Consider the following 12584-nt stretch of genomic DNA (forward strand, 5'->3'; position numbering starts at 1 on the left):
AAACAACGTTGTAAAGAAGAGTGGGGAGAAAATTCCTCCACAACCGTGTGAGAGACTGATAACATCACACAGAAAATTATTACTTTAAGCTATAGCTTAAACTCTTAGCCTATATGTGGTTACTTGTTTTTTTTACACACTGCATCTGCATTCCGTCTAAGTTCTCGTTAATTAGACGATCACATGGCGTAATGTGTCAGATCAGGACAAAAGGGGGAGGCACTCTTCTCCATGAGCCCTTCTTGCTCCACCCCCATCTTAGGTATATAAAGATATGAATTCACTCTTGTTTTCTACTCTTTGCCTGATCTTTGTCTGACTGCAGGGGTGTGACCTCCAAACCTGTAAGTATGCCAAACATTTAAATATTTTACACTTTTAATGTAGCGTTATTGCTAGATATTAGTGATGCTCCGATCGATCGGCTGCCGATCATGATCGGCCGATAATGCCCAAAAATAGCCTGATCGGCGCTCGGAAAAATATGCCGATCAAAAAGCCGATCACGTGACGTAAATTACTAGCTTTTTTTTTTTTTTTTTGACGTAAATTACTAGCGACCACTTTCTAATGTGGTACGGGACGTGTGTACAGAACCGAACAGGCACAACCTCTACAGTGCATCTCGACAGCATGACCTCTCCTGTCTGGAATTTCTTCAAAGTGTGTCAGAAAGATGTGAAACTTACTGCGGTCACGCCATCTGCGCTTCGGAGAGGCACGGTTGTATCGCAAGCCAAAGCTGCCATATCCACACGTCGAGAGCACGCGCTATATATCTTAACGATCGCGTTCTGTTTTCTTATATCACGCGTGGTATAAGGACACCCGTAAAAAGCGCCCCTTTTCCTCCTTACGGGACGCGCTGTATAATGCTTGAGCACGCGTGCCGAAACACACCACGCGTCCTCTAGATGCTCACCTCGTGACTGTAGGGTGTTTTTCTTCCCCAAGTTTTTAGCTTCTTGTCTTAAGCCACTGCTTTTAACATCTTTGCGTGCCTAAATTGCCTTGCATGTGTCTTATTATTTTATGCTACATAATTTTACCATGCGTTGGACATTGCTGTCAGTGTTGCAACTGCACACTGCGCCTATGTCTTTGTATATTATATATAATAAAACATAATAATCAAGCTGGAACATCCCCTGTGTAAAGGTAAGTTCAGTGTGGCACTGGCCATCTAGAGGACGCGTGGTGTATTTCGGCACGCGTGCTCAAGCATTATACAGCGCGTCCCGTAAGGAGGAAAAGGGGCGCTTTTTACGGGTGTCCTTATACCACGCGTGATATAAGAAAACAGAACGCGATCGTTAAGATATATAGCGCGTGCTCTCGACGTGTGGATATGGCAGCGTTGGCTTGCGATACACTTGAAATTCGAGTGCCCGTTTACATCGCGTCATATGGTAAAGCGTGTGAGTGGATTTATGGTGCATTCAAGTGCACCCCGTAAACTCAGAAATCTATATCGAAGTTGATATTTCATTTGTTGGAATACATACACCTGTCATTACTTGGTTGTTTTTTTTACTACATTCTTTTTAATGATTAAAACAAAATGATAGAACAAAATTATTGAAGCATATTCAGAATCAAACTCATTTTTGTCAGATTTGAAAACTTCATTTAGAACCAAATCAAAATGTTCTCTGCCGACTCCACCAGATTCTTGTTCTACATGTGCCCAGCTACCTCTGTGGAGTTTTTCAAGTCATTTCACTGCATCATTTTCTTATAATATGATGTTGAAATCATACCCAATGCATGGTGTATATGGGCAGATTAAAATATTAATTGAAAATAAAAAAAAACAATTGCTTTCTGCAAACGCCACCAGATTCTTGTTCTACATGTCCCCAGCTACCTCTGGCGGTTTAATTTCTATAAATGGTGCACTCTCTGCTAGATGAAAGGCATGGAAATGTCCGATTCCTTCCGTGATCGGCAATCGGGCAGATCATTATTTTGGTGATCGGTGATCGGTCCAAAAAATGCTGATCGGAGCATCACTACAAGATATTTTTCTTTTAAATGGACACAACATCACACATTTCTTCTGTTTCAGAATAATGAGCAGGAACTACTTGTCCAAAAATGATGAGCTGCGTAAGGGGGACTCCCTGATGTCGAACAACAAGAAATGGATGGCTATTTTTCAGGTGCTCAAGACCTTTGTCAGGATGTGTGCCATATGAGCAGAAGGCGTGCACACTGATCACACAATAAAATCTCCTCTTTTCTCCCTGCAGGATGACGGCAACTTTGTTGTCTACGGTTGGAAGCCTGTGTGGGCATCAGACACTTACGGATCAGATGCCATCCGTCTGTGCATGCAGGCAGACTGCAACCTGGTCATGTACAACCAATGTAACGCACCCAAGTGGAGCACAAACACTTACATGTCTACAGAATGTAAGATGTGTCGTCTTCACCTGACTGACGAAGGCAAACTGGAGCTTTACCGGGAGGGCGAAAAAAAGTGGAGCTCTGCCAACTAGAAGTGATGGCCTAACACGGCATTACAAATGTCTCTGACCTCGCTGCATTTTAAAGTAATCTTTGCAGTTCTCTGGAGGTTGATTCTACGGTCAGATTTGAGAAGAAAATAAATAAAACATTTAAGCTTTCTGTCTAATATCACACGTTGTCTTTGGTGTTTTGTTATGACATAAAAACTTCGTCTGAATTTAACATTTACAAATTACATTTACATCATAACATTTATCTATAATAAAACATGTGATTTGACTCGTGGTCTGTGAGACTTTTTTTGTGGTGCAACGGAGGAGCAGGAGCTGCTCCTGATAAAATGCACCACAAAATGTCCCTCTAATAATAACTTTTTTTTTTTTTTACAAAGTATGATCACAGACTACTCAGTAAATCTTTAATTTAAGTGTTTTATTTATCTAAAGGACAGATGTGACACAAAACTGGTTTTATTCAGTTACTAAACTATTCTGATTTTGTGAAACCATGTACAATATTTGCATACAGCCCTTCTAAATAATTATATTTATTTTAATTGCATGTTTGAGATGCATTTAATAACAAATATCAAACAACAAATGTGATCGCCCCTATTTAATATTGCGTTAGTAACCACATGTGCGCGCATGTGGGAATGCACGCTACAGTTGATGAGGAGATAAAGCGTTGAGCAATTGTTCATCAGAACTGGAATGTAAAGAAAGTGTTCGGTTCTTCTTTGAATATAGGAATACACTTCTAAATCATTGTTACGGCCACCAAGGCACAACATATTTGGAGGACACGAGACAAGATTGAGGGTGCAAAAATATATATTGTATTATTAAACTCTCTGGAACTTTAGTTCTTGATTCAGCTGCTTTTGATTTTCTGTGAAGAAAAAGAGAGTTAACTTCCCTCAGTTTTCCCGTGCCCCAAAAAAAGAAAGAAAAGGGAAAAACACAACCCCAAAAGTATTAACAAAAAGTTGGACCTGGTGAGCCGATCAAACAGAACAAAACGGTACAGCAGGGGGCCAACCCTATACAGGGCCGTAGATAACTTAGGTCAAGGGCGTCAGTTTGGTTTTAGAAGTGGTGGGGACAAAAAACGTAATGCGTTCTCTGCCCCCCACGGACCACCCACCATCCAGCACATTAAAAAGTAACGCATTCTAGATCGATTCCAGCGTCATGTTTAATAAGCGGCCCTTTTTTTGATGAACGCATACAGAGTTTATAAAATATATCCTTTAATTTCATGTTTCCATATCATTATGATATGATTCGAAAGTATGTATTTATTCATGAATTAATTACTGTTAATTAATTACGCTACTGTACTGTTTGTAAGAAAGGGGAAAAGTGCAACTGCAACTGCAGTTGTTAGTCCGGACAGACTATCAAAACAAACACAGACTTCGGCCAACGGGCCCTATAACTAAGCAGAAACCTGTAGTCTGTGGGGCTCCTCATTCCTCCTCATCGAGCCTCTCACTACCACCTTTCCATCAACTACATTTGACACTGAGCATATGTAGCGTGGTGCAGAGTGAAGACTGCCTCCACTACACATTTAATTTGTTGTAATGATTTTTGTTCTGCAAAGAGCAAAAGTAGGTAAACTTATTTATTCCCGTTCGCCACACACAGCTTCTTTCGCATTCACAGGTGTGTTCTCCTTCTCTAATAACATCAGCACCAACATCAAAACAAATAATTATGTATTTTACATCACTATTCAAAAACCAGTTTCATCAAGTACATTCAATATCAACTTATTTCTGAAATACACACTCAGTCAATCACGTCTCCCAAACATTGTCATATTAACCAAATTAATCATGTATCTATTTCTTAAACCATGAACTAAACATGAGCAGCGCGAGCTTTTAAGATCAACTTCTATTCCTCTCCTAGCCTGGAAAACCAGCGCCAACTGCTGGACGGCAAAATGTTTTGCCTGCGGTTGGGTCTGGCCTCGAACCACTTTTCATTTTGAAAATACTGCCCTGAATCTGGCAGATGGCAACTAAACCAATCACAACGCAGAGATGTGTTTTGAATCAACGCGGGCGGGGCAGAGGGTTCTGGTGCGGGGTTTTGAGGGAGTGACGACAGAGCAGTGCGACGTTGGGCAGTGGAAGCGAAGCGAAGTCTAGTGTTCATATAGAAGAACACTAGACTGAGCATTGGCTGCTGAGACGCGAGAAAAACGGCCGCCATCTTGGAGTGGTGAACGTCAAGCTCACGATAACGTTTGTCATTGAATTTGCAACTAGAGACTTGTCAAGATGCCTGGCTGGTGTTCAGCATACAACTGCTCAAACGAGCGAACCAAGGAAAACAAAAGTCGTGGGATTACTTTTCACAAGTAAGATTTAACATTACCGTACTATTGAATCTATTTGTTTTACCAGAGTGTTGTAGTATAAATAGATGCTCCTGAGGCCGTGGCTAGCTAGATTAGCTCACAAGATGAATATGAATGGCTTGATGATATGATAATGAAATTAATGAAAATGAAAACATGACATAGGCTACTTGAACAACAAAGTAATAGCGGAGGGCAACGGCAGAGTAATATTGGCGTATTAACACTATGCGACCACATCGTAAATGAATGACCGATCAGCTAACAGCTGACAGATGACAGCTGAGAGCTGACAGCTCGGCATCAACCATAGCATCCTATTATATATGTGAAGTTAAAAACTCAAAATCAAGTATGAATCCCTGCCCTACATGGTGGGAAACTGCATGGTCAAAGTGGGAGCAACTACATTTCCCAGTAGGCCATGGGCAAAATGGTCACCAATTGGCTGATTGAAAGCAGCTGAAAGGAAGGAGCTGCTCACTTGCTTCATGGATCGAACAAGCTGCATGCAGGGAGCAAGCAGCCAAAACTCTCTGCAAGATCTACTCTTGAAGTTGCTCCAACACACCAATGGTCGGTGATTATTAATGGCTTGAAATTAAGGAAATGAAAACATGACATACTTTAACAACAAAGTTTAAAATAAAGATAAACAATAAAAAACTATACAGCATTTTATGAACTTCATTTTAGGCGAACGTATGCTAAGGTTACTGAGTCGTATCACTGTTGATATGGGTGGTGGGGTGCGTGCATTACATTTGTGACTTGATTTCACACTTTTTTCCATGGGTTCCGTTGTCTACAAAAATTGCACATCGTTGGTGACGGGCAGAAACCTCGTATCTTTTACATTATCACATTGCATTATACTTGGCAAACACCTTTATCAAAAGTGACCTACAATCAAGGAAAACTATTTCGATTTATATTTAAACGCTTAAAAAAGGGAAAAAAATGGACATACAAGTTTTCAACCTGTCACTAATGACATCACATGGTGCTTTCAAGAGGAGTCTTGTTTTGCTATGATCAGAATAATGAATGTTTTTGTTTTTCCAATTGCAGGTACCTGTCAGTCATGGGGTTTGTTATAAACATTGACACACTGATGCTGATGATTCCCGAACTGCTCCAGGTTCAGAGAACCAGAAAAAGTAAATGTATTGCAATATAATGAACATGTAATGATTAATTTATGCACATTGTTTTTGCTGCAATAAAGTGCAGTGTGTCTGAGGGACTTGTTTTGAGGTGCATCCAAAATTGTAGTGCTCTTTTTTGTATATTAATGGCCAGTGGATATCTTCCCTATATATATATATATATATATATATATATATATATATATATATATATATATATATATATACATATATATATGTGACGGGTCACCACTATCTACCACGGACGACGACGACCAGGTGGATTATGGGGGTACTTTATTTCAGCTCTGCAACACAGTGTATGGCCACAGTGGTGAGGAGAAGTTAATATCAGTCACAGGACAATCACGTGAAAATCCTCTTTCCTCTGTGTCAATTAATAATAAAATAAAATACAGAAAACTGTCAATATAAAATAAAAATAAAAGTTACATCCTAGTGTGATCGTATAGTGTATGTTGTTATCTCATAAATCAGGAGTGCAAAATCCCCACATAACCATCATATAACATGAAATCAACAAACAACAAATTAACAAGAAACCACAAGTAGCTTATCAACGTTAAATTAAAATTCATAAAACATATTACCTGCAACACAGTGTATGGCCACAGTGGTGAGGAGAAGTTAATATCAGTCACAGGACAATCTGAACACGAGGGAAAACATTTAAGCTAAATTAGCATAATTACAACTCTCTAAACATTATTTTACAGTCCGACAACTCACAGCAATTGCTCAAAACTGTTAGCACAGCTCACAGCAAACACTTAACTTAGGAAAATACATAGCATAAACATCTGGAACTATAAGAAATTAATTGATTATCCCGGACCATACAAGCAAACGTCTTACCACGTGAAAATCCTCTTTCCTCTGTGGTGAGACGCACGGTAACCACTGCGCCAGTAGGTGGCGGTGTTGCACCATTTTCTAGCATGCTTTAATAAACAAATCTATCCCGTTACATATATATATATATATATATATATATATATATATAAAATTGTGGGGAAAAAAAGAAGTGTGAAAAAAAACAATATTGTAATGTTGAAGGTCCGTGTATGATTCACTTAAGAACTAAAAATAAAAATAAAATGAAAAAATGACTCGTTATCTCATTGTTTGTTTTTCAAAGGTGAACCATGAACTATTAATGACTCATGTAGGCCTATATTGTGTTACGTTATGCCAAGTATGAACAATAAATCCCGCCAAACCATGTTTTTTTTTATCAGTGCTTCACGGATGACATTTAAAACGCATAAACACGAGTGTTATTCAGCGATATATTATTAATTAAATGCGCTGACTGTTCATTGCTCCATCAACCCGGTTATACTGAATGGAGCGAATCACCACTCCAATATGGCGGCCCTGCGTTACGTTCGGCCCAAGAGCGGTTACGTTCGTTGCTCAATCTAGTGTTCTATATGATGTCTATGGCCGTTTCTCAATACCAAGAATGCAAAGAACAGACTTGTGTTCTTGAGGAGAATGTTCTTGCTAGTCAACCTCGGAAGAATGAACTCGGGAGATCACAAGTACACATGCTCCGTTTTCAGTTTTGAGACGATGCGTTCTTCGTGCCCGAGGCAGCCTGCTCTGATTAAACAGCTGGGCTTTTTCATCCAAGTGCTCTCTCTCGCTCTAATGTGTGTGTGTGTGGGGGTGTGTGTGGGGGTGTAAACATACATAAATAAAGTACATACATAAATGAACATACATAAAATAAATTTATTTACTTAGATAAATAAATATACACGTGTTTAAATAAAGCAGCAACAGCCGTTGTACATGTATGCTAGATTTTATTTTTAAGCGCTTCTTTAAGTGGTTTAGAAAGTTACGTCGTGTTATATTTAAATATGGACCAGATAGTAGCAGTCGGCTTACTTTGCCGAGAGGCAGAAGAGGAAGCTGCCGAGCTGAGGGGACGTATTCGGCGTAGAAGAGCCATGGTGAGGAGGAGGAGACTGGACAGATATCGCGCAATCCTAGCGCTCGCTTATTTTGTAAGTTATTTTTCCTTTGGCAGCACTTCATATTAAAGCTAACAAAATTAGTACGATAGCCTACGGTTTAGAAATGTTAATGTATGAAACAGGATTAACATTTTCCGCCTGTAATGGTAACGCTATAGACCCAAAACTTTTCATTCACAAATTACTACTACTATTGCTACTGCTCACACAAATTGACATCTGACATTTGATATGTTATACATAGCTGCCAGCTGGGCTACACACACCGGGACACGGCTATTATTATACTGATTATTATTATTGTTATTCCTATTATTATAATTATTAATGTTGTTATAATAGAGTTACAGTTACATCAGACTCACATGTATCCCTCTACAGAGCAGACACACACCAGGACACGGCTATTATTATTATAATACTGACTATTATTATTATTATTATTATTAATAATGTTGTTATACCTAGCACCACCACCTAGTGGTGAAATCGTGGGGGACCCAACAGAGGAGCATATCAGAGGAGCATATTAAGTTCTATCATTTATTTCAATAAATTCAAAATAATATTTGATACAATTAATCAATCTATCAAACAAGTGAAGCTCATTTGTATAGAACACAAAAAAGAAATTGTTTAATGAGAAAAAATAGGCCAGTATAAATACATTTTACACTGCATGTGTTTAAATACATCAGTCAAGTCAAATAGCCATTATAAGTTCAGTTCAAATAAATAAATAAATAAATAAATATTATTTCATGGTTGTACTAATTAAAAATATATATTTTTCTTTATTACAGGATCATTCTCCTCGGAGGTATGCTCAAATTAGAAGCACCGTGCCCATCCTCTGCACCTTCTTCTCGGAGGCTGACCTAAAACCAGCCTTCAGGCTGTCCAGGGAGACCGTCATTTTGTTGGTCCAGATGTTGCCCCGGCTAAAGCAACACGGCTGGGGCCATGAAATTGAGGTGGCTGTCTGCCTCTATTGGCTGGCATGTGGCACATCATACCGGGTCACGGCGGACATATTTGCCATGCCGAAAGCCACTGTTGCCAGGGTTGTCCACAATGTAGTGGAGGCCATGATAGGCATCATCCACAAGGCCATACAGTTTCCCAAGCCTGTGGAGATGGAGGAGGTGGGAGCAGGTTTTGCTCGGCTGGCTGGGCATGACGGTTTCCGGCGTGCAGTTGGAGCTATTGACGGATGCCACATCCGGCTTGTCCCACCTGCGGAGCAGAAGAAGTGTTACTTCAACCGCAAGCTCTTCCCCTCTGTTGTTCTCCAAGGCGTGTGTGACAGCAGAGGGGCATTCATTGATGTCTATATTGGAAACACGGGGTCAGTCCACGATGCCCTTGTGCTCCGGAGGTCTCCAATGTACAAGGAGTCCCTCTACCCACCAGCTGGCTTCTTCCTCCTTGGAGACGGGGGGGTACCCTTGCCCACAGCATCCTGTGGCCCTCATGACTCCCTACCGTCAACCTGTAGCAGGTAAGAGAATAAATGGTTTATTACAGTTGTTACTTTGCATTTCCGGATGTATTTTACATTACCTGTATTTTGATCAACAGGCCAAGTTGAAGCGCGGTTCAACAGGCATCACGCCAAGGCCAGAAACATAATAGAGCGCACCTTCGGGCTGCTTAAAACGCGCTGGAGAGCGATATTCCTCAGGGCTTTGGAGATCCGGCCTCTGTTCGCCCCTAAAGTAATTGCAGCATGCTGCATCCTCCACAATCTCTGCCTGCTGGCAGGTGACTTCCAGGGAGAGGAGGAAGTGGAGGAGGATCAAGTGGAGGATGAAGATGAGGGGAATGTTGCCCAGGACCAGGAGCTGTCTGGGAACAATCTCCGTGCCAGACTAGCTGCAGAAGTGTCTGCCCCTGGAGAGCTCCCAGCATGTTTGAGGGAGCATGACTATTAAGTTTGAATTAGAAAGTTAGAAATTTAAGTTATAATTACAATCATTCTTATACTCGATCATTATAGTAGTTGAATTGTTATCTGTTTAAATGTTTTAAATATTGTTTTGTTGATTTATTCTAAATTATTGTGTATATAGTTAACTGTCCAATGACAATCATTATTATAATCATTATATTGGCCGATTTATCCATCTGTATATATTGTTTGTTTGTTAGTTACCTGTTGACCTGGAGTCTATAAATAAAGATATATGTTTGAATACCATACAGACTGACACTCAATACATACTATATTTAATCATCATCAATATTCAATCACAGAAATAAAACAAACAATTAATAATTTAACATTTTTTTCTACAAGTTTTTCAAACAGAGACAAAAAACGTTCAGATCTCTGGGCTGCTTCTCTCTCTCTCGCCTCTTCCCTCGCCACTGCCTGCTCTTCCCTCGCTTCCTCTTTCTCAGCCTGCTCTCTTAAAAAGTTCAGTAGCTGCCCACTGGCCCTGGCCTTCTTGGGAGCTGGTGGGTTTGCCCCTTCTCTGGGAGGGGCAGAGGACGGCTGGGTGACAACGCCACCTGTAGTGGGGGTCAGATTTGCCGCAACTACCAGGGGCGGACTGATGGAGTGCTGCCCCTGGAGTGCGGCGTCCATCTGACCGTACCACGGCCAGGTGGCAGCTGTCACCCCTCCCGCCTCCACCCCTTTCCCTGTTGGAGGATCCCTAAGCTCCTAAAAATATAAAGATTCACTAAATGAATGCTGCCATGTCCAACTTATTTCCTGAAAAGTAGATGATAGAATGGTGGGTTACCTTGTACTTCTCTTTTAAATTGTTCCATTTCTTTTGTGCCTGTTTTGGGGTAACAGGCACCTCACCTGATCTCACAAAGACTCTGGATAAAGCACACACATTCACACAAAAAAGGACAACTTAAACATATTATTACATATTGAAAACACTTGTTAACAAAGATATTACAGTGACTAAAACACAAGCTGACAGAGACCCTAACCATAAGGGTGATATTATTATATAGTTAATGTCTTCAGCCTTTTTTGTTCACCTGGTTACAATTCACACAACTTATTTGATTCTTAAACCTTTATCTTATAATATTTAGTTTAGTTTTAACACTTAATATTTATTTTTTCTTCTTTTAGGAGGGTGTGAAGTCTGGCCCAAACAAACACACCACTGGACCACTGCTCCTCGTATATAAATAGGCAAAAAGCTTACTCACTCCCATCCGTTTTTGGAGGAGTTCCTCCGGCCCGTAAAGAGGGCCTCATTTGTGGCTCTCCACTGAATGAGAGCCATGGTTTCATCAGATGTCCCTTGATTGAAGTGAAAGAACAAAATCAACCAAAATATAATGACAGCATAACAGGTCATTAACCATTTGGCTAGGCTACGTATGATTTATTAAACTAACGATAGTTGTGAGAATGCATTAAGCATTCTCACTATTAAGTTCCTGTTTCTCTTTATTATTATTATTATTATTATTCCGCCGTTTTTTGTCCTTCAATTACTTCAGCATAGTTTCAGCTATTTCAACAATTTTGGTATCAAAATGTTCAGCTCTTTCAGCTCTTGATGGGAATGTTTTTTTGGTGTTTCTAACTTTTCAACTTTTTAAGATATTAAGCTTTTTGTTCAACTTTTTTCCCCATTAAAATTAATGGTAAATCTTCAAATCCTTTCAAATCCTTCAAATCTTAACCAGTTCAGCATACTTTAAGCTAGAGACACCATTCAAATTTTAAAATGTTCATAAGACATTCAGCTATTACCAAATGTGTCAGCTTTTAAAAATATTCAGCCAATTTTGAAATATGACAGTTTAAAAAGTATGAAAATTCAGTTTATCTTCAAATCCTTTCAAATCCTTCAAATTGTTGTGGAATTTTTTATCAAGGTGGATAAGAAGTTACTCAATAAAAGAGAAAATCTAGATTTTGTCTTAAGTTTATTCAAAGGCACACAGCGTTTGAATGTCCCTCCGTCACTGAGCAAAGTCAGAGAGCGAGAGCCCTGAACAGAATGAGCACAGCCAATATATAGTGCGGAGGACATCTCTCCCCCTCAGGTTGGGAACAAGGAACATACAAAACAAAGATCAAAGATCAGGAACCACAAACAATAAACCCCCTCCTCTGTGCTCTCTTATACATCTGAGATAACACAGTTTATGAGGTAGCCTCTTTACGACCCCCTGAACTAACCTCTTCAAAAGGTGTCAACCATAACCATTTCCCCAATAGAGTAAACATCTGTTTTCCCTCACTAACCATTACAGAAGGGTCACAAGTTGAATAGTTCAGATGGAAAACAACAGACTTTGGATAAAATGGGACAACTAAGAATTTTCCCATCACATTCCTTTCTTCTGATTACAAGATAATCACAAAACAAAATAAAATTCTACAAAACCATCGTCCTAAACCATAAGGATTAAACTGAAAACTAAAAAAAAACATAACAAATACATGTGTTGTTTTCATGTTTTGCTTTCCCGGAACTAATATCCTTCAGATTACTAACAAAATAAAGCTAAAATAATGAGGAGAACAGTAATGTTAAAGGATATTCCTAACTTCATATATATACCACAATAATTCCAAATATCAGTCTCAACTCCCCAA

At 39.6% G+C, this 12584-nt stretch overlaps 1 protein-coding gene and 1 long non-coding RNA gene across 2 annotated transcripts; one reads left to right on the plus strand and one right to left on the minus strand.

The window, feature by feature from the left end:
* Nucleotides 1-286: 286 nt before the first annotated feature.
* LOC142369930 (B-type lectin plumieribetin-like) lies at nucleotides 287-2643 on the plus strand. Its single transcript, XM_075452344.1, has 3 exons — nucleotides 287-344; nucleotides 2069-2162; nucleotides 2253-2643. Exons 2-3 carry the CDS (start codon nucleotides 2073-2075, stop codon nucleotides 2499-2501), a joined length of 339 nt encoding a protein of 112 aa, XP_075308459.1. The 5' UTR covers nucleotides 287-344; nucleotides 2069-2072; the 3' UTR covers nucleotides 2502-2643.
* A 7119-nt stretch (nucleotides 2644-9762) lies between these two features.
* On the minus strand, nucleotides 9763-11260 carry LOC142370363 (uncharacterized). Its single transcript, XR_012767849.1, has 3 exons — nucleotides 11180-11260; nucleotides 10750-10831; nucleotides 9763-9926 (listed from the first exon to the last, which is right to left on the minus strand). It is a non-coding gene; the product is annotated as an uncharacterized LOC142370363 (long non-coding RNA).
* Between the last annotated feature and the right edge of the window lie 1324 nt (nucleotides 11261-12584).

The sequence above is a fragment of the Odontesthes bonariensis genome, chromosome 20 (genome assembly GCF_027942865.1).
Source record: "Odontesthes bonariensis isolate fOdoBon6 chromosome 20, fOdoBon6.hap1, whole genome shotgun sequence".
Lineage (NCBI taxonomy): Eukaryota > Metazoa > Chordata > Actinopteri > Atheriniformes > Atherinopsidae > Odontesthes > Odontesthes bonariensis.

Excerpts from the sequence above, each read along its gene's own strand:
- LOC142369930 (XM_075452344.1), top strand. The coding sequence starts at position 2,073 with ATGAGCAGGAACTACTTGTCCAAAAATGATGAGCTGCGTAAGGGGGAC. Across the intron at positions 2,163-2,252 it reads AATGGATGGCTATTTTTCAG|GATGACGGCAACTTTGTTGT; the intron begins GTGCTCAAGACC and ends TTCTCCCTGCAG.